The following is a 22,889-nucleotide window of genomic DNA, read 5'->3' on the forward strand; positions in this document are numbered from 1 at the left end:
GGTAATTTTTCCCATAGTTAAAAATCAAATAAAACAAAACTTTTGTTTAGTAAAATTCAAACTCTGGGCCTCTATTAAATTATTCTAAATTTTAATTTAATTATAGATATTTTATTTTTATTTTTATTTATTTTTTTTAAATAAATTTGAGTCTTAAAATTTTTAGAATGTTACAACTTATACACACAACTATTACTTGTATATAAATTCATTACATTGATTCTTACAAGGCTTAATTGAGAAATCTCTATTCTCGATCTGGTTCCTTTCCTTTCGCATCACTATCACCAAAACTTGAAAAAAATATAAATAGCCACGAGTGAAATCAAAATATCAGCAACCAATATAATTTATTTAATATCTATTACCACAGATAACCATGCCAAAGTAACAAAACTAGAGTAATAAGAATTATATATCATAGTATGTAGGAATTTCATCTTTTCAAAACATTTCCATATAAATAATACACTAACATGATCATCTAACCACCGAATCTCCAATGCTTCTCGATATAAAACTATATGCTCTACTGAATCAATCTCTCATTGACCCGAGCACACTTTCGTTGGTAAAAATACCAGACCAAAAGTAATTTATTCTACTTACAGACTATGATTTCCCTTATCACATACTTATGATAAAGGTATCGTTGACTCCTAACTACACCCTAACGTGCACTAAGGAGTTGCTAGACTATCCCGATATCCCATGGTAACAATTCCAATATAATGTTGTACTGGACTACCTATGGTTTTAGGCCATATAATGCTGCACTAAATATCTTATGGTGCTAGCCTGACTATATAGATTTTTTCACTCACATCTCCACATACACACATCCTCACATATCCTAAGTGAATTCCTACCCCCCTATGATCATGTTTTTTACACAATTATCTCAATTCCACACTTTCATAACATACATACTTTCATACATACATACATATATACATACATACATATGTATATATATATATCAACTAAAGTCAGAAATTGACAAACTTTCCTTTTACAAATCTAATTTTTATGCTAAAATCATTCATAATGCTAAATCATGCACAAAAACTAACAAAATCACAATTTCACAATTATACTATCACTTCTACACAGTTATAATAGTTAATAAAAGTAATAAGTTATATCATTACCTCAACCCTTCTGCTTAATAGAAAGGGTTACCTGTGTTACATTTCTTTTCTTAAATCTCTTTCTGCTATGTATGCATTACATGCTAAAATCTATACAAAAGTGGTAACCAAAGTCAATTTCATTATTGATAAAGGTGCCAACTATAACAATTTAACACCTAATTGCTGCCACTACCTCTATTCATACTTGTTCACATGTGTTATGGCTAATTATCATTCAATACCAACACTAACCTTTATCTAGCCCAATTTCTCACATTACTCTCTTTTTAGATTAAGTTAAATCGAGCCTAAAGTTTCAAAACTTTATCGTCTTGACTTAAACTAGTCACAAGGTACTAGTTTAGTCTCAGAGAACCTTTCTATTATTATAAGGTAAAAAATCATGTCTTTAAAACTTTTGAATTCAATTTCTCACTAGTTAAAACTAAGAAAAAATATGATAGAATTGAAGATTAAGGCACTATAAAACTTACTCGATAAGTAATAGGTTGGAAATGTTCCTCTTTCTCCTGAAATTGAGTGCCTTAGTAGAGCTCTTTCTCTTCTCCATGCCAAGACCTTCTTTTCCTCTTTTCTCTTTTTTTCCATGAGTTGATACACGAACTTATTTATCAGAGTTTTGCACCATACACTGCGACACACCCATCTTTTACTATGGCATGTGGCACAGTGAGGGTAATCCTTACTATGCTCACACGCTCTACTTCAAAACTTCTTTCTTTCGCTCATATTTGCTCATATAACATCCCAATGAATTAATATAACATTCTACTATCTAGAATACTAATTTCACATTAAATCACTAATTCATTTCGTAATCAGTAATTAATACAGGATTACAAATTTGAGATGTTACATCTTCTCCTACTTCAATTCATTTCTTTCTTTCTCATTAAGGACAATGATGTCTTTTTGCATACGAAAAAAATTGCAAGAAGGGCTCTTTGAGCTTGCAAAAAGTTTTTAGATTGTATTGGACCCTAAAAGCAAATTTTTTGCTTTGAGATTCTCCTTTTATTTGATGGTATTATTTTTTGTTGAGAGTTATCATGAATTATAATGTTTTAGATGACAATTATTTTAACCTCTTTTAAAATTTAAAATTTGTTCTTAACTTAATATTATGTAAAAATAATTAATAGATGATCATATGTAATAAAAAAATTACTAGTGATTCTAATACTAGTTTTATAAAAGATATATTTTAAATGATAATAATTATATTTTTTCAAAAAAATTATATATTTTTCAAAGTAATATTTATAAAAAGCTTTTTCAAGTTGATCGGGCCAAACTTAGCCCAAACACAGTGATGCCCGGCCCAATCCTACCTAAGTGCAGCCCTAGTTATAAGGGTTACTTTAAGGAAATTTTTATGGAGTTGCAAGTGGAGTCCTTTGCTGACAACTTGAGCACGTTTAGATTTCAGTTGGGTATAATTGACTATAAAAATAATTAATTAATATGATTAATTTTGATTATAATTGATTATATTATAATTCAATTTATTTGGATATTATTTTTTTGAAATTAATTTGAACATGATTGAAGATATTGGGTGATCTAATTAGAATTAATTTTAGCTGTGCAAATTATCATAAAGGACATTGTTTTTCAAAATTAAATTATTGATAAAGTTGTATATAATATTATTAAATTTTTAAATTTTATTTAAAAAGTAAAATATATTATTTAACTTATATATCTAATTAATTATAGAAAATGATGGGGAAAAATGTTCACAACATTTAACAGGACATCTCTATCACTTTACTTCTTGACCCAATATTTCTCCCGTTCATTTGTACTACCCATTTTGTGATCTTGCTTCTTTTATAAACTAAATAAATAATTGATTGAGAGAAGTAGGGGTATTCACAGGACGAGATGCAACCGGGACACCCCATCCCGTGTCCTGTCCAGAAAAAAGATCTAGATTGAATTTTAATTTCATGTCTCGTCCTGTCTTGAAAGTCATTCTGTCTTATTAAGAGTTGGGACGGGATTGGGACAAGATTGGGACGTCTTGCAGTCCTAATAAATGGAATAATATTGAAGAAAGGTCTTAATAATAACATTTATTAAAATTTTAAATTATATAATTTATTAAGTTTAATCAAAAAAATACAAATATATAAATCACAACAATTTAAAGTCAATTATTGAATTATATTAATTATAACTACACATTATAATAGAAAATACAAGTAATTTTTACGCTATAAGAGTAGCAACAACAGGTAAATCAAGCACAATATTAAATCATTGTTCTTTTACTTTAATGGAGATATACTAAGCTAATTATTTTTTGAAAATAGAGCAAGAAATACGTTATAAATAAAAGTTATTAAATAAATAGATATAATAATAAATTATATTAATATAATTAATATATTATAAAGAAAGATATCGCCATGTTTACTCCATACCATTAAAATTATCAATACAAAAAAAACTTTAGTTTTAAATAAGAATTATAAGCATTGAAATTATAATTAATATAATTAATATAAGTGTAAATTATATTAATATAATTAATATATTTAAAATAAAAAATAATATATATAATATTTGGGATGAGACGGGATGTCTTGATGGTAATCTCGTGTCCCGTCCCGTCTTGAACCTTTTTCTTGTCTCGTCTCATAAAGTCTTATCTAAATTATTTTCGAGTCAAAGCAAGACCTGTTCTGATATGATTGAGATGATACTGAGTCAATTAGGAAGGGTTCAAGTTGAATGCCTCTAGAGAGAAGCTACCAGCCCGTAGCTTATAACAAAATGTGGCTCAAACTTTAATAATTAATTAGCAACAATTTGCGGTGTTTTGGCATTTTTCACTGAAACCATGGTTTTCCTCCAAAAAAATTGATTAATTTTGCAATCCAAATAGGAAGTAAATATTATAAGTGGTAGAATGACCTTGTTTCCACAACCCACAAATAATAAGTCCAAGTGGCTTTGAATTGTTTCTCCTATCTCAAGCTAATTTTTGTTGCTCATGGGTGGGTCTGAATGAGTTTGTAATTACTCATAGTTAAACTTTCTCAAGCTCCTGCCTACTGGCAGACACATGTCCGAACTTGCTCATGGATAAAATATTAACTATTAGGTTAAAGTATACATTTAGTTCTTTAATTTTATACAACATTTTATTTTAATCTCTTAAATTTATAAAGTATTTTTTGAGTCATTTAACTTTAATATTATTAGTTTTATCCCAAAATTTTTTTACATTAAACTTAAATATTGACAAAACATTTTTAAATATTGATATATTAAATTTAATTTTTTTAAAATAATAACAATTGGTATAAAAATAATTATTTAAAATTAATAATATTAGAATAAAAATACTTAAAAGATACTTTATAAAATTAAAAGATTAAATTAAAATTTTATAAAAAACTAGATGATAAAAAATATACTTTAGCCTAACTACTAAATTCTCAATTCCTTCCATTAGCTTATAAAGTACGTACTTTCTAGATTAACTCGTGCCATCATTTCTCTGCATTGAAAATAATAAAATTATGTTATCCAAAATGATAATAACATATACTAATCTGGGGCCTCTCCTTCTTGAAGGGGGAAAAAAATCCAAGGCCTTCATCTCAAATAATTTTTTTAATGTATACTTGGTTGACATATGAAATAAAAAATTATTATCGAAACCTAATTATAAATAACCATATACATAATGGTATTTTTTTATTTTGTACAATTTTTTTAAATATTTTTTCCCAATTTTTCTATATATTTTATTGATTTTTACTGAAACTCTGAGCAATGAGCACTGATGCCATGTGCATTATGGCTAAGCTCAGCCATACTCGTATTCAGAGAAGCGTAATCATCTCCAAATCACCTGATGTCTTGATCGGCCGCTTCTGTTGAAACTTGAAAGTTGAAAGAGAAGGCTTTTCTTGACCCCAAAAATAAGAAAAAAACACGAATGAGGAGCCTTTGCACGTAAGAATAAGCAGTCGAAAGAGAAGACAACATAACAAAAGATGAACAGTGGGCGGAACAGGGGAAGCTTTGAACGGAAGCTTCTGCGATGTCCCCAGAGATTCTAAATTCCTCCCTCTCTGTCTCTCCAAAAGCAATCACCAGGTAGGTCTAATTTTGACCTTTTCCTGAAAACCCTTATCCTATTAGCCTTTCAAATTCTGTTTTCCTGTCGAATGCTTTAGCCCGAATGGCTTCGTCGGAGATCGAGGTGGTGTCATCGGACTCTAAAACCCCGAAAATTTCCGATGCACCTCTCGTTGTAGACGTGTTCTCTGCCGTATCTTATGGGGACTTTGAGAAATTGAGGTCGTTTGTGGAACAAGAAGGTGCCTCCGTTTCTGTGCCTGATTCCAATGGCTATTATGCTCTCCAGTGGGCATCCCTTTACAACTTTCCAGATATTGCGCAGTACATCATTAAGGTGCTCCCATGTTTTCTAATCGTTTTTTAAGTAAGTGATAATCCGTATGTGAGCTCAACGTTGATGACAAAATATTGGGCTTGCTTTGAAATTTTGAACTATTCACTTTCTTATGCATAAATAAGGGAATTGGTTTTTTATTTTTCTCATTTTCTATTCATCATGGTAAATAGAAGCAACTGTTGTAACTGTAATGGTGTCTGCGTACTAAATTGTTTTTCTGACAAGGTATAGATAGGTTATGTCGCGTGTTAACTTACGTTTCCCCCCCTCTCAACTCTATATGTCTGTCACTCTGATTCTTGAAGCACGGGGGCGATGTCAACGCTACTGACAACATGCAACAGACGGCACTGCACTGGGCGGCAGTTCGTGGTGCAACTACAGTGGCAGATTTGCTCTTGGAGAACGGTGCTCGGCTTGAGGCTGCAGATTTACATGGATACAGGGTATTATTTTATCTGTTGCACACATTCTTAGAGCGGAGGGATTTGAAGAGACGTATCTGCTAATTGCTTAGATGATATTTCCATTTAAGTTTTGATCTTTGGAGAAGTCGGTTGTTTTATGTAACTTGTTCCAGTTATTTTTATTTTGATTGCTTAGTCTTGGAATTGAATATAAAAGATTGCTTATAAGCACGTCAATAAGATGGAACCTGCTCGATCAGTATATGTTAGCTATATTGTTTATTGTATGGTGCAGGCAGTTCACGTTGCTGCTCAATATGGACAAACGGCTTTCTTAAATCACATAATTGCAAAGTACAATGCTGACTTTGATGCACCCGATTATGAGGGATGGAGTCCTCTTCATTGGTATTCTATCAAGCTCGGATTGTTATGCCTGGTGATAGACATTAGTGCCTTGTTGATATATATACATGGCTCCCAATGTTGTTTCTACCACATCTAATCTTGTTTAAGAGAAACGTGACCTGGTGGAAAATTCTATTTCTCTTTATGTGAGTTACGTGCATGTTGAAGAAACTACTATTTTTTCTTTTTTAATTACAAGGCCAAGCGCTAATGGCTTGAGGTTATAAGCAAAATTGAGCCGGCAACCTTCCACTTATAAGGGAGCTTCCTTGCCGCTATGCTACAAGGGCAGTGGCTTAAAGAAACTATTTCTAAGAAGAAAAATTATTAATATCCACGCAGATAAAGTTAAATATGACATCATGAAATAAATAGAGAGGAAGAGGGAAAACCCTCCGTAGAGATGTGATTAATGAATGGCTGAGCAACATGAAATTCTTTGTGTATAGGTTAAAATACAAGACAAGACATAAAAGACTCGTTAAGTACTTGCTAATTACAGCCTAATGCAGACACTATCTAGTCAACATTTCATCTAACATTTATGCTGTACATTAACTCCAATACCCCTCCAAGCTCGAACACATGTACTTGGTTGCCAATGTTGTTCTGCCACATGTAGTATAGTTTAAGAGAAATGCAATATATCATGGGTTGGAAAATTCTATTTCTGTCTATATGAGAATTACGTGCATGTTGAAAAATGCTATTTCATTAGAAAGAATGAAAATCTTTGAAGGTGAAATTAAGAATGACAAGATAACCAATGTGGTGCTTTTCTTGAATTTTGAACTTTGCACAAGTATTGAAGCTTTGGAAATTGAACTTTTGTGAAATGCAGATTAAGCATGGTGAGACTATTTCCACTGGACATTTACATGTTATTTTTTTATCTTTGTTGATCTTCACTATCTCTCTTATCATTTTTTAGAGCCAGCTCACAACTTAATTAGTTTGACTAAAATGATTTTTGGTTCATTGATTTTATTAATTAATTCTACCACTCTAGGTCATAATGCTAAACCATAATCTTAAACCAGAGAATCTAATAAACATCATTTTCCCTTTGTTTCAAAAATTTGTGTTGTCCTTCTGGTTGGTAAATGCAATGCATTTTTTAATAACCATGGCCGCATATGAATAAAACTAATATTGTTGAAGATGTTGACTATCTTCTTTGTTAGCTTCTTGTATCCTTTATTTATTCTTTTAATTCTTCAAACAGGGCTGCCTTTAAGGGGTTTGCTGATACAATCCGATTGCTTCTATTCCGGGATGCATACCAAGGGAGACAAGATAAAAATGGTATGCCAAGCGGATTTAGGTCACTGTTCATTTGTATAATTTCTCAATCGAATTCTCTTCACAATATAAGCCTCTTTTAGTTTTTAGTTTTTGAAGTTGGCGGTCTATTTGATGCTGAGGTGAGCTATCACCTACCAGGGTAGATGTTATCTGTGGTCAGTATTTTATAGTTTCTACTGGATAAACCTTTCAAGAGTAATGGTATCAAAAGTAGAATCATTTGTCAATTTGCTGGTGTAAAAGTTTCTAATTTCTAATGTCTTCCTTCATGTATGTCTACTGATGCATCTGTTTTATCATTATTCTTGTGTTGGGACTATGATTTTGTATTTCAAGATGCTGGAGAAGCACTTTTGTTGCTAGATTTCTTTTTACATTTGATGAAGACTGTTTTATATGAGTGTGAATGCAATAATTGTTTGTTACATTGGAATGAGCTTTTTAAATTATTATATTTGAAAAGGGTTGTTTGTTCCTAAAGCTATAGTAACTTAAAGTTATATTAGTCATTTAGTTTTAAATGAGATGGTTCTCAATAAAACTAGTATAGGTTGTACGCCTTTGCACTGGGCTGCAACAAGAGGAAATGCAGAGGCATGCACTGTGCTTGTACACTCAGGCACAAAGAAAGAATTGGTGGTGAAGGACAAAGCTGGATTCACTCCTGTACAGCTTGCACATGATAAAGGTCATCGGCATGTCGCCTTTTTCCTTGTACGTAACATTGTGTTGATGATGCTGTTGGTTGTATATTTTCTCACTAAAACATCATTCATGAGACTTGAAAAAATGTGTAACCGTTATTGCATGTAGTTCTGCTGGTGCATACTCTTGAAGGAGATTTCAGAGATACATTTGCTTTATTTATACATATGTATTTACTTAGCATAGAAGGAAATAAAGGTGTCAAAAAAGAAATAAGGAAATTAATGAGGGCCTCATTTGCATGAGCGTCTAGGCAATGATCTTGAGCAGTGTGGCAAAAAAAGGAAATTTCTGAAGTTGAAGTTTGAAAAGCATCCTTATTTGGTTATTATAACTTTCTGATTTATTGATTATAGTTTTGGTTTTTAAAATTCGAGATGATAATTCAGAATTTAACATTATTTTCTTTGTCCTGGGAATAAAATTCAAGGCTTTTCTTATTTATTATGATATTCTTCTTTTCTGGTTGGGGGATTCTGGTGTTGGGTTTGTTGTAGCAACAAGTGTTAAAAAGGGTCTAAGTGAGGATATCCCAGTATCAGATAGTTTTAACATTAAATGCATGCATCTGATATGCATAATTTGTTAGGGCTTTACTTGGTTTAATCAATTAAAGATGTCTGTTGAACTATTGTAACTTGTATCCATTTACGCGACATAGTTTAGCAGTGTTTTGTAATGCTGTAGGTCCTGGAGAATCATCAATATACTGAAAACTGGATTGCACCAGTCATGTCAACCTAAATACTAGTAAACTGGTACTTAGTTTGGTCCAGGATAAGCCCAAAACTGGACTATTAAAAGGTCAAAAATTGGACTATACTCATTAAAAACTGGACAGGTGCTGATCTGGCTGAAAAAGTTTAAACTATGGGCTTTCAAGAAGCCTAAATTCACGAGCCGTACTAAATGAGCTGGCAATTGAAAAGAATACTTAAGTCTTTACCCCCTTTTGGTTTCTATAGCAACTCCACGGCCACAACCAACTTCCATCTTAAGCTAGCTAATGTGGGGCCTTCACATGTGGTGTTTTTTTTTTTTTTTCCACTCTTCCCCCATCACTCACATTGCCACTAAGGCATAATTTGGTTGGCCAACATCAGATTACTATATCTCAAAGCTGATAATGGTCTTATATATTGCAGTCTAAGCAACAGCGAGCTCTGAGCAACCGCTGGAGAGACAAAATTTGTAATGGAAGGATGAAAGATATTGGTTATGCTCCCATCTTATTTTGTATTATAATCTTGGAAATGTTCCTCTTCATCAACTCAGTTGTTGCAGGTCTTTCAAGGACTCCTTACAAATTTCTACATATTTTATATTATATTATAATTATAATATGTCCTTGAATATTTCTATGATTGAATGCTTTACTCTCTCCCCCCAGGTTCTAGTTTTCAAAGATTACTGCTGTTGTTGGTCTTTGGGCTTGGACAGCTCTTTCTCTGGCAGTTGGTAGCTTGATTATGTTCTATAGGTGCAGTAGGTAAAATTTGAATCTCCTTTCTTCATTTTTTGTATCTCTTTGGTTTGAACAGATATTTTACGCTGACTTATGTTCTAAAGGTGCACTGTAAAATTTGACTAGCATGTATTTTGCTTCCTCTTCTTTCCAATTTTGATGTGTTATCTGAACTTTATTATTCAAAGATGAGCCAAAGGAGGATCATGTTTCTTAATCCTTTGCTTTTCTCTTCTTTTTGTGTCGTGGTTGTTGTATGATTTTTTATTATTCTTTATTCTTCTCTTCTTTCTCCCAATTCATTATTATTTTCTCTCTCTGTTTTTTTTTTTTTTTAAAAAAGACTGGTTCTTTCTGTCAGTCAACACATTACTGAAAATTGTTGTGGGTGATGCACACTTCCTTTTTTTCTACTTTGTATTTATCTTTTGTTATTTGGCTATTAATTTTTGGCTTGTATTATTTAGTGATTTTAAGTGTTTACATCTGCCATGTCATCAAATAACAACACACAAAGTACTGAAGAAAACTGTAACTGGTGGTCATGGTCTTTGCCACTTTAGCAAGAACAAAGAATTATGAGTTGCAGCCAATCACTTGATCTTAGAATCTTTTCATTAACTTGTAGGAATTCCCCAAACTTTCTCGTTTTTACCATGTCAAGTTCTAGAACCTTGAGATGAGATAACTGAAGACATCAATGTTTGTGTAATAGGAGGACTGCTTAATGATTATTGGTAAAGCACCTGTTTCATGTGTATTTGTCTTACAAATAAGAAATTCAGACAGTTAGTTTGCTTGCATTATTTTTTCTCGTGACTTTTCCCAGACATTCATATGATTTGCATTGCCAGATGTTACTGTGCAACAGACTTAATGATACTGCCTTCCAATGCTATCTAATTTTTACCATATATTCTTGGTATATGATCTAGTTTTGCCTAATGTGTTTTAATTTAAAGTTGCTAGCATCATAATTTTTTTTAATGTTATTTACACTTTTGTGCAGTAAAGATCCTGGTTATATAAAACGACCAGGAGACTTAGGTGCTCATGATGATACAGAGGTATGCAATCTCACATGTAAACTCTATTGTCTATAAAAAAGGTTGCTTCAAATTCTGATGGTCATTTTTAAGAAATGATTTGCACCAGAGTCAGGTTTTAGTGAGATATAACCTTCAAATTATGAGGGTATTTTACCTGAGCATAAGGTCTATGAGGCAGGAAAGATTTGATTATGTGAACAATAGAATTATATTTCATGCAGTGTAACTTATGTAACATCTAGTTATAAGGTTACTTTGATTTTATTTGAACAATCAGTGGATTTGAGAATGCATGATAATTGATATCTTTTCCTTTCATACAAAATCATTGATGCAACTCTGGGTTTTCAGTTGAAACACATGATGGGAGATTATGAGCATTTATATCTTGATATGAACTGTAGTTTTACTATACTATGAACAAATCTACCGGTTTTATTAACTAGAAAATCTGTTAATATTATATTTGGTGTTTTACAGGATCCTTTATTGAATATTGACCTGAACAGCTCCTCTGTTTGGACAGGAAATTGGTCTCAACTTTGCCCTACCTGCAAGGTTGGTTTTTTGTTTTTTGGGGTGCATTTGTTTGAGTATTTGATGGAAATACTGACGAATGCTAATTTGTAGTTAGATTTTACTTTGTTAAGAACTCAATTTTAATTATTACTCACTCTGTGCTTTTCTGGAATTGCATCATCAGATAATTCGAACTGTCCGATCTAAGCATTGCCCGACTTGTAAGCGTTGTGTGGAACAGTTTGACCACCATTGCCCGTGGATATCTAACTGTGTGGGAAAGGTCAGGAATCATGGTATTTTAGTTTCCCCCCCACAAGAAAAAATAATTCTTGTGGAGAATTTTAAATCGCTCTTTCTTTTTGAATTTTACAAAAGGTGGATGGCAGCTTATAGAATCAGGATTACTGTCCTTGTGGATACTTTTTGACTTGGAAATAAGATGTCCTGTTTAACTTTGTCACTCAATTATAAAGGAAATTTTCCTTTTTCCTTTCCCCTGATTTCCAGCCTGGGTTAATATCATAACAATTGTGTATCTTGCAGAGGAACAAAAGGGATTTCTTTATTTTTGTTTGCATGGCAACTTTGACATCATTCATTAGCGGTGCTGTTACGGTTCAAAGTATTACTTAAAGATCTCATTCTGCCTTGTCCTACATTGAAATCATATTTTATATTATTTTATTTCAACTTGAAACTATCCTTGCTTCCGTCATAGGAATTTGGACATCATCGATAGGATTGTCCGAAGGAGAAACATGGATCCATCATATGCTAGTACAACATCCCGGTGCTATTGCATTTCTGGTGCTGGACACTTTTATTTTCATTCCTGCTGTAACTTTGACGTCAACACAAGCTTCAATGGTGAGTTGTTAAATCATTACCACGTTACTGTCATTATTATTTTATGCATAGCATATGTATTTTGCTAATTAGATTTTATTGCATAATGAAGGTACAATACCCTTGATTCACTATTATGATCTTAGATATTTGAATGAAAAGTTGTTCCGGTGTCAACATGGAGACCTAATCTGACCATTTCAACATATATCCTTTATGTTCACTTCAATTTGATTGTGAATTTATTCAGGCTATAGAATTAAAGAAGCCGATCTAAAAAGCCATCTATCATCTATGAACCTGGACTTAGATAAATAGATATAGAATCAGGAAGGCCAAGTTGAATGAATGCATGCATGACACATTGTTAATCTTCTGATGCCATATAATCTTCTTTTGTTCGTCTCTGATTCTACTTTATGACTACTACTGATATGGTATAACATAATAGATGGATTGAGCTTATTCGTCACAACTCAACAAAATTTAACTTGGCTTCATGATCGTGACGGAGCCATAGTCAAAGCCACTTGCAAGCTTTGAGTTGAACTTCTCTGCCTCTCTCTCTATCCTAGGTTTCAGATGCTTTGAATCCGGTGGCAACTTTGGCCTTCATGTTGTTGAATTTAGGGCTTAACCAAATTTAGGGTGGGCAGAGCTTAAGGTTGAATAGTTAAAACATGACGCACATTTCTACCCTTGCACTTTCCAAAATATTTTGAAAGATTTGAGTTCAAGATAAACTTTCAGAGACTAAGGTGAACCCGTAAAGAATGTGAAGATAAATTACTTTAGAATAGGACTAAACAATGATCTTGATAGATAGATAAGACTCCTAAACAATGATGATCTCACAATATCCCGATCATTTATGACTCCCCCTTGTAATATTTATCCTAGTATATTCAACATTGTCCTGAGCCAATATTCAGATTTCAACTTGCTACAGAAAAAAAATCCCATAAATCCTAAATCTAGTAACTGCACCGTAACCCACAAGTCTGCTTCCTGGGAAGGGCCTTTTCAACATTTTCCTAGCACAATCCCTTATTATCTAACACTAAATCAGCTCCTTCAAGCATTGGATAATGATTTCAAGAAACAAGACTTCCAGCTGGTAGTAAATCCCTTATCCATCGACAGCGCTCTTTGTATCACTTAACCTAGGTTTCTTCACTCCTCTTTAGTTTATTTAAATTTCGACTGTTAAAATATTTTAGCACAACTCACAAGTCGATTTTCCACGAGACCCTTAGTTGCTTTCCTTCGCAGCATCTTCTAACACAATGAACTGGGGAATAATCTAACTTGTTAAATCTTAAAACATTTTGAGAATGTGGTGCTTGATATAAAATAGTCAATACCTTATCATCAATGAGTTATTTGCTGGGAGTGAAGCAGCTTAGCCTCATGCCAGTCAGTTGAGAAACATTTGAAGTCATCTTATATGCATGTACTGCAATTTATGTTTCTTAAACACCTTAAAGATAAGTAGCTAATGGAAGACCTTTTATGCTTTTGTGCAGATAGCTCGTAATATCACCACAAATGAAGTAGCAAACTCTACTCGATATTGGTATCTTCGTGGTCCTGATGGGAAGTTCAGAAATCCATACAATCACGGCTGTTGGAAGAACTGTTCCAATTTCTTTTTTCGGGGCTATGCAGATGACGATGACATTGCTTGGCCTCCATTAGAGCGTATAGCGTCGACGTAGAACAATGTCCCCTGTGGTATCAACACATGCTTGTAAGATCATTCATTCCCATATTTCTAAATTGGTAAACATGTATATTGCTAGTAATTTGCGGATAGGTCGGTCATTCTCTTCAACACTTGTATGTACATTGTAATGCAGGGCACAAATAAACAGTAACATCCCTTTTGAAGGGCCTTACCGGATTGACATGAATTCTATGAATTTTTTTCCCACTTCATTCACCAGTGGCTTTGTCGTAATATTTTGGCGGGGAATCAGATATATGTAGGAAATGCATTCAATCCAAGATAGGCGAACTGAAGTGAGTATTGACTTTTCGCCTGTGTGTGTGTTTGCACACGCTCGCGCGGGCAGCCACTGGTGACAAAAAAACAAAAACAAAAACAAAAACTGAGTTTAACCCATAACTTCTTCATTAACACTCTGATTTTGCCCATTGATCATTTGTCTTTATACTCATTTTCTGTCCTTGTTGGGTTTTTTTCCCCCACCCATTACGTAATTGGTGGGAAGCTATTTTAGGTTCTGAATTGTAATTTTCCGTCAGAGTTTAAATTTGTTGGCCGAAAAAATGGTTTTAATGTAAGTGGTGTTAAAATCTTTTTGTTATTACTTATTAGGAGTACTTTGGTTATTTACTCATGGTTCAGTTATATTTTTGTTTTAAAATGAAAAATGAAAAGTATCATTATTTGCATTTTTTTCACAGTAGATATGATTTTAGGTAATTTAGTTCTATTTTTCTTAAAAAAAATCTTTTATTGATTTATTCTATTATTACAACGGTGGTGTTAAAAGGGGTGCACAAAGTTGGATTTCACCTTAACCTGATGCTTGGCTCTAAGTGCATATTTGGGCATTGGGCTGTTTGAAGGTTCAATTTGGTTTTGGTATGATGTCTGAAATTTATTTTAAAAATAATTTTAAACATGAAAATAAATTTATTAACCAACAAAAAATATAATTATAATTATTTAAAATGGATTTTTTTATAATGATATAATTTAAAGTAATAATTGTTTACATTGTATATGATTAACAATCATTCATAATTTTTACCTGATATAAAGTAAAAAAAAATCAATTTTAAACATTTAAAAAGATTGAAAAAATTAAAATTACAAAAAATATGCATGATGAACAAAAAATAATATAATACATGAAAAATAAGTAAAATAATATTATAAAATAATTAAGATTTAAACAAATTTAAAAAAAATAAAATATATATTATTTTAAGGTCAAATTGGGTTGTGATTGATTTCAACTCGATGCTTAACCCAAAGCCTAGCCTAGATTGCCTGATTGGTTAAAGCAAGACTAGACTGACCAAGTCATCGGGCCACTTATGCAACCTTTGATTATTGACATGTTAGAGTTTACATCCTTGAAAACCAACCACCATGTCAAAGTTTCTTAAAATTTTGAAGAACTAATAGTTTTCATGTAGAAGCTCATTAATTGATAATCGAAATATTTTATTCTTCTCTATTATCATCAATTTGTCACTACATATGTAAAATTTAAATCTTTGTCAATATACATTCACTTTGGACACATGGTTTTTTGTGCTCTTTAAATCCATGTTTATTTAATGCACAGGATTATTTTAGGTTAAGCTTCAGGTTTTTTTTTTTTTTAGCATGAGCACCCAGTATTTTGAACTTATCTCACTCAAACTGTGGAGACTTAATTAGCTCACATTAATTCAAAATGATATATGACAAGCATCATGAGAGTGGGTGTAGTTGGCCACTATGGCCACTACATTTTTAAGACTTGAATTTATGAATTCTGGTTAACTTAGAACAATTTTTGCCAGTTAATCCAAAGACCCGTGGTTAGATTAGGCTTCAAATTCAATCTTTGAATGTTCTTTCTCATCTAAATATAAGGTATAGATAATTAAGCTTGCACGTGTCAACAAAAAATCAAAATTAGTTAAATTACGTAATGTAAAACATAATTTTTATTATGCATTAAATTGAACACATTTACTTATATATTTTACGAAAGTTAAGAAATGACGCACGCGGATACTCTCTTCGTCTCCCATTATAAAAATCAATTTTAAGGGGTTGGTGAGCTTAATTATAAAACCTTTTCCAGGGTTTTAGGACTAGCGAACATATGTTTCCATTGATGCTGACGGGTATATATCGTGCAAGTAACAAGTGACACGTCATAAACAAATCGAGAACCTCCACCGTGAAGGCCACCCTGGCTCCAACTTTTCAGGAATGAGTAAGAGTTCAAATTTTTACGGAGAGCGTTCCGACTTTCTAGGATGATACCAATGTAGTATGTTCATATGTCGATTCATGTTTGGTGAAGGATGGTTAGGAATTCTATAGGAGGCTGGCTCAGAATACAAGGTGCTCAATGTATAACCCAAAAAAAAAAAAAGGTCAGGAATTGATGAGGAACAATAATTAGTTTATAATCAATTTATAATCTACTATTTTTTTTTCATTATTTACAGATATCATTCCATTAAAGACAATTTTATTTAAAACATGACTAGACATTAAATGTGAGGATCTCTTTTAAAAGATATTCATATATTAGTTTGTCATATTATGAGGGATTGACCTATTCTTTTAGATTTAACTCCTATTAGCATATAATTTATTATATTAAATCATGCTCCAATTAATTATTAAATTTAATAAATTAAAATATTTTCTTTTATTTTTGGACTAATCCTATTCCTTTTTAGTTTTTATACAAATCAACTTAATTAACTTACATTAGATCATTAAATTAAGGAAAAACAAATTTATTTCTATAATTTTATTAATTTTTAATATTTCTATAATTTAAGGTAATTTGAATTTGTAGAAGGTAAAAAAAAAAAAAGAGATGATTACTTTTTGAAGAAGACTTCTGGTGACAGCACTTGTCAAGGTTGAAAAGTAGTTTCCCATCCTTATAGGTTAAACTTTTTACCTTATGCATCAAATACCCCAATTTAATATCATTTGTGTTACATTATCATTCTTTCAAGCATATTTAAAAATATAAGGATTAATTTTATAAAAAAAACTATAAGGACTTAAAATATTAAAAAAAGTATAGAACCAACAACATGACTTGATAAAATTATAAGAATTAATAGTTATATTGCTTTCGTAAATTAAATTAGAACTCCTAATTAATTTTTTATACGTTAGCCTTTTCAGTTCTCCAAGTTTTGTTATTGTTCTATAGTATATTTTCTGATGGAAAAAAAAAAAGAAAAATCAAACCCACACCCAGAAAGCCCAAAAATTAAAAAAAAATAAATACATACTAAATAATTTATAAACACACTCATGTCTTGTTGGAAGCAAGAGGAAAGATATCATCAATTAATTTTGGTTCAGGTTTTCAAGAAACTTGAGAGTAATCTCAATACGTTACTTCAACTAAAAAGGCACACTTAAACATTACTTTTAAAATCAATTAATCCCCACTGAGAATAGTATCCAATAAAACGATACCTGTAGCAATAAAAATTACTTTAAATACTTATGTTTTTTTTTTTGGGGGATAACCTATAGTAGGTGACATGTTAAGGAAACTAGTTCATTTAAATTAATTTTTAATTATTAAATTTTAAAAATTTGCAAATTTAATTTTTAATTTTATAATTTTATTGTGATGAATTTATAACTTATGTTTTAAATTTTAATAAAAAATAAATTTATTTATTCTTCAATTATGTTGAATTTAAAAAATAAAATGTAAATTTATCACAATAAAATTTTAAAAGTAATAATTGGACTTGCAAATTCTAGAGTTTAACACTTTACGCTTAATTTGGATTAGTTGATGCCTTGAACTTATATGTCATTCTGCTCAAAAAAGAATTATCACCAAGTGTTAATCAAATCAGTCAATCAAACGTATATTTTTATTTCATGTGCGGACCCTTTAATACCACCGAACCGCAAGTTATGGTGAACACATGCCACTTGGGAATTGGCTAAAGACTTTAGGGTCAAAGGAAGTGTAATATTCACCTAAAAAAAAGGGAAATGGTGAAGATTGAGGCTTAATCATTCACATTATTGGAAAATGACAACCAACCGACACTAACAGTCTCACATTATCTCATTGACTTGAATGAATGAATGAATGGTGATGATGGTTGGCTATTCTGCTCTTATTGGCGGGTTAGTCATGGGATTTGATTTTATTCGATCTTCTTAGACCAAGAAAATGGGAGACTGTTGGAAGATGGGAGGAAGCTCATAAAGTGATTGAACCCAAGGGTAAAATGGAAAATTAACAATTTTTAATTCTCCTATATATTTGTATGTCAGGAGGGTTTTTTTAGGAAAAATTAATCTTTAGTCCTTCAACTTTTAACCCACTCTTAACTTAATCCCTTAATTATAACTCGCCGTGACTCAGTTTTTTAATTATGATTCGTTGTGACTTTTTCTCTTAACTTTTGACTTACTTATAACTTAATATTTATTTTTCAATTTTTTTTTAAATATCCTTATCAAATAAGAGGGATAAAAGAAATGTTCCAATCTTATTCTAAAATACCCTCCTTTTGCTTTTTAATGTGGGATCTAAGTTGAGGGACTGACTTAAGTTGAAAAACTAAATTATAAACGAATTAAAAATTGAGAGACTGAGTTGCAATAAATCATAGTTGAGGGATTGAATTATAAATGAGTTAAAAGTTGAAGAAGTAAAAAAATAATTTTACTTTTTTTTTTAATATTTACTTACATCAAACTTTACCCTCACAACTTAAGTTTGTCTCATGTGATTTGGTGATATAATTCAACACACACTCTTTATTTCAGAATAATAACAACTTTTTGGTTGTCTTGAAAATAAATACCACTTCAAAATTTTAGTGAAACATTAATTGTTTTTATATCATTTCACCTTCATTGATAAAAATTATGGTGGGTGGGAAATGAGAATGAGCCCAAGGGTAAAATAGGAAAATAAACAAAGTAACTTTTCTTTGTTACGTGGTTTAAACATCTAATCTCCAGTCCTACAACTTCGACCTGTATCTCATATCATCATTAGGGCATGAACTAACATCATTTGGCATACATAGTTACTGAAGTGACATCTGGTCTCAAAATAATTACTAACGTCATTTGGCATAAATAATTACTAACATCATAATTACATAAATAATTCAATATATCTTTGTTTTAAAATAATTATTACCACCTCTGGCCTCAAATATAAAACCTTTGTTAGGGTGTTTTAATAGTCCAACTCTAAAATGACAGTCACTCTTTGGGTCATTCAATAATTTTTTCCTGACAGGCCCAAGATCAACCATTAATTAAGAATAAATATGAAAAAAAATTATGTTTTGCCACAAATTTAATGAGCTTAACTAAATTTAACCAATGTTATTGGTATGTACAGAGGCAGGTATTGGTGCATTATATTTGAGATTGGAAGTAGTTTTGTATAACCTTTTGTTTTTCTTTTAAAATAATTGACGTCCCTTCCTTGAAAGGAAATTCAATCTGCCAATAAAAACCACATTAATAGGCCATTTCTTTCAAAAATAAATTTATCTAACAACAACAGTGCAAAATTCCCTCAGGGCTGGTGGCATGGTGAGGGGCCACATGCTGGATTGATGGAGCCTTCGTTTGCAAAAAAGCTTTATGATCAGAATTTCAATGGCAGGTTGGTGGGTTATTAGAAAAACTCCTTAAAAGTCCATATAACAACAAAAAAGTGTGGACATTAATTTGTCAGCTTGAAGCCACCCTCCTAAATATAACAAGGGCTCTATATCCTTCCTCTTCATTAAAAAATTAGTCATCTAAGGCTGTCTCCTCCTGTTCACATAAAATTTCCTCATACATAATATTGAAAATCAAGTGAATCCGGCCATTTGAAAAAGCGTTATGCATTGGTTCAATGAAATGCTTTATTCATAAGCCTGATTTAACCATGATACTATTGTGTTTTTATCATCAGCGCTTGAATTAATATTTTAACTAATTCAACAACTAGTGTTCTTTTCAGTACTTTTCCTAAGCTGTTATAAATTGGGACACACACTGACACGTTTCAGTGGGATACGACAAAGGGTTTCATTTCTTGAATCCTGAGCTCCCATTCCTGTTAATGAGTATGCTTCTCCTCCTCCTCCTCTACCTCAAAGTTTATTTGTCACTTTCAAGAACTGAGATCTATGAGTATATTAGTACGAGTGAGTGAGATATATTGATGTGGAATTTGTAGATTCGTGTGTGGTGGGCCTTTGTCTGCTTTGTGTTTGGCTTAATACTTGTTTGAACTTTGAAAGATATTTATATCAGATGATGAATTTTCAGTACAAAACTGACATGTTAAGGTTGTCCCTCTTACAGGAAAAGGATCTTTTTGGTTGAATAAGGAGTTTTCTTGAGGAGATTTCACCTATGACAATGTTACCTGAACTGGTAAGCCATGTGTGTGTCTTATAGCTCTTCTGTTCTGTTCTCTGAGAATAAGCTTTTGGTTACATAATCTGAATGTTGATTTGGAATCACATGGTCATATGAATCTGGTAATTGGTAGGAAAACAAACGGCAAAACAAAGATTAGTTAATGTAAATTTTGAAAGTTTTGCTGAGAAATTAGTGTTTGATTTTGAAGCAGGGAATAGTGGAGGATCCTGCCTTTCTTCATCAATGGCAATTGAACTCTCTGGAAGATCCAAGCTTATTTGAAGAGACCTTACAACAACATTCATTCTCTAACCTAAACCCAACAATGTTCAATCCCAAAACGTCCATGGAAACTACACTTTGTAGCATTGAAAGGCCCCAGAAACAGTTCAAACCCAACAATAATTGGAGCCCCAACACAAGTGATCAGAACCAGACGTTAGACACAGACTATGATTCTTGTTCCAATCTTCTTTCCTTTGTCAATTCAAGTTACATAAGCCAATTCGGGACATTGATGAAGCCTAAGGACCAGCAGACACCTTGTCCTGAAATCAACAGTACAATCCCCTCAGACATGTTGGTCTCTTATGGATCCTTGGGAAATCAGAACCTTGTCTTCAATGCAGGACAAGATCCCAGAAAAATTGGAACAAGTCCTAAACTTTCTCAACCTCAAGACCACATAATCGCTGAGCGAAAGCGACGAGAAAAGCTCAGCCAACGGTTCATAGCTCTATCTGCTCTTGTACCTGGCCTCAAAAAGGTACAAGAAGTTCATGTTACGTTATACCTTTAAGCTTTCCAGATTCTGATTTGACTGCCCTTCGCATTTCTTGTCCACCATATTTAAGATTCATCAGATTAATTAAATTAAATACTCTATATAATGTGTAGCAAAAGTTTGCAGCCTAATGTCAAAGAAACACATCTGAAGAGAGATATAAAGTTATTGTCAGTTATATCTAGCTGTAAAATACTGATCTCTTCGTTCTGAGAACAATACAGAAATGTTATCAGAACTCAAGCTCATAATGCAAACCTTTGATCTTAGTAAATCATGTTAGAATGTCCAAATGTGGGAAGGATCCATAAACTTGAAACCTTAAGGTTTTAAGTTGAGATGTATCGTTCTTCCATTATTCTTGCCTATTTGTTCACTCTCCCTGATTTTGGCCGATCACCCCATTCCTAACAAATTACTTGTTACTAACAGACAGACAAGGCTTCTGTTCTTGGAGATGCTATAAAGTATTTGAAGCAATTGCAAGAGAAGGTTAGGCTCCTTGAAGAGGAACAGAGTAGAAAGAGCACTGTGGAATCTGTGGTGGTTGTGAAGAAAACTCAAATATTAGCCAATGAAAGCCATTGTTCTTCAGACTCTGGTGATCACAGTGAGGAGCCATTACCAGAAATTGAAGCCAGAATTTGTGAAAGAAACGTCCTCATAAGAGTTCACTGTGAGAAAAGAACACAAGTGATAGAAAAAACAGTCAGTGAGATAGAGAAACTCCATCTGATAGTCACAAGTACCAGTGTCATGACATTTGGCAGTTCTGCTCTTGATATAACCATAATCGCTCAGGTGATGATATAAATAAATAAAGTAATTGATTCAAGTTCCATCCAATGGTTCTGATTATGCATTTAGAATATGTAAAAAATGTTTCATCTTGATTATACACTTAATTTTTTTCTGCAATATGCAGATGGATAAGGACTTTTGCATGACAGTGAAGGAGCTTCTGAGAAGCCTACGCTCAGCTTTTGAATCTTTCATGTGAAGAAGTTGCATGTCCAGCTCATACTGAAAGCTTCAGAACAAGAAAAGTTATATACAGACAATATATATACATGTGTGTGTAATCTATATATAGAAGTTCAACTCTGTTGTTTACAAGGCTTGTTGTGTCGGGCATCTTAGACCATCAACTCCATGAATGTCTGCTGTGAAGTTCATTTTGCAGGTGGGTTTTTTCTTAGCATGAAAGTGTTATTTATTTTTTTTTTTGCATGGTTAACTTGTTGGCCATGTTAGATAACTCATACCCACCTGTTTCAAGAGTGATCATACAGCTTTTTAGGGTTTTGTTTGTTTTTTGGTGAGGAGGTTGAAAAGTTCAACCATACCTTTTTTCTGTCACTTCTCTTGTGAGAAAAGGGACAATGGTTTTTTTTTTTGGTGTGTTGACAAACAGGCCTTTGCTTAAGAAAGTTGTTATTCTGGCAAGTGTTCCCCCCCCCCCCCTCTCTCTCTCTCGTAACAGTTTGGTTGACAGTATGATGAAATAATTGTTTGGATATATTTTTTCCGGTTCTTGTAGTTATTCTTCATGACAGCTATTGATAAAACATTCAATATTAACAATTATTATGCAAGAAACAAATACTGTTTGTGTTAGCACCTCCAGTCTAAAATATAAACAGCAAATACCTACATGCATATTATCACG

General features: G+C 32.3%; 2 protein-coding genes across 2 annotated transcripts; both read left to right on the plus strand.

Annotated features, from left to right (window-relative positions):
* The first annotated feature begins 4,968 nt into the window (after positions 1 to 4,968).
* Positions 4,969 to 14,411, plus strand: LOC129295960 (probable protein S-acyltransferase 23). Its single transcript, XM_054934553.1, has 13 exons — positions 4,969 to 5,589; positions 5,898 to 6,038; positions 6,295 to 6,407; positions 7,633 to 7,712; positions 8,263 to 8,426; positions 9,563 to 9,710; positions 9,816 to 9,906; positions 10,892 to 10,949; positions 11,412 to 11,489; positions 11,635 to 11,733; positions 11,997 to 12,075; positions 12,172 to 12,320; positions 13,826 to 14,411. Exons 1-13 carry the CDS (start codon positions 5,356 to 5,358, stop codon positions 14,015 to 14,017), a joined length of 1,626 nt encoding a protein of 541 aa, XP_054790528.1. The 5' UTR covers positions 4,969 to 5,355; the 3' UTR covers positions 14,018 to 14,411.
* A 1,952-nt stretch (positions 14,412 to 16,363) lies between these two features.
* On the plus strand, positions 16,364 to 22,322 carry LOC129295957 (transcription factor bHLH25-like). Its single transcript, XM_054934551.1, has 5 exons — positions 16,364 to 16,427; positions 20,377 to 20,448; positions 20,648 to 21,202; positions 21,653 to 22,021; positions 22,146 to 22,322. The coding sequence occupies exons 2-5, from the start codon at positions 20,428 to 20,430 to the stop codon at positions 22,218 to 22,220; spliced, it is 1,020 nt and encodes a 339-aa protein (XP_054790526.1). The 5' UTR covers positions 16,364 to 16,427; positions 20,377 to 20,427; the 3' UTR covers positions 22,221 to 22,322.
* Positions 22,323 to 22,889: the final 567 nt, after the last annotated feature.

Source organism: Prosopis cineraria, unplaced genomic scaffold (genome assembly GCF_029017545.1).
Source record: "Prosopis cineraria cultivar Desert tree isolate PC_DT_omini unplaced genomic scaffold, ASM2901754v1 PC225, whole genome shotgun sequence".
Taxonomy (NCBI): Eukaryota; Viridiplantae; Streptophyta; class Magnoliopsida; order Fabales; family Fabaceae; genus Prosopis; species Prosopis cineraria.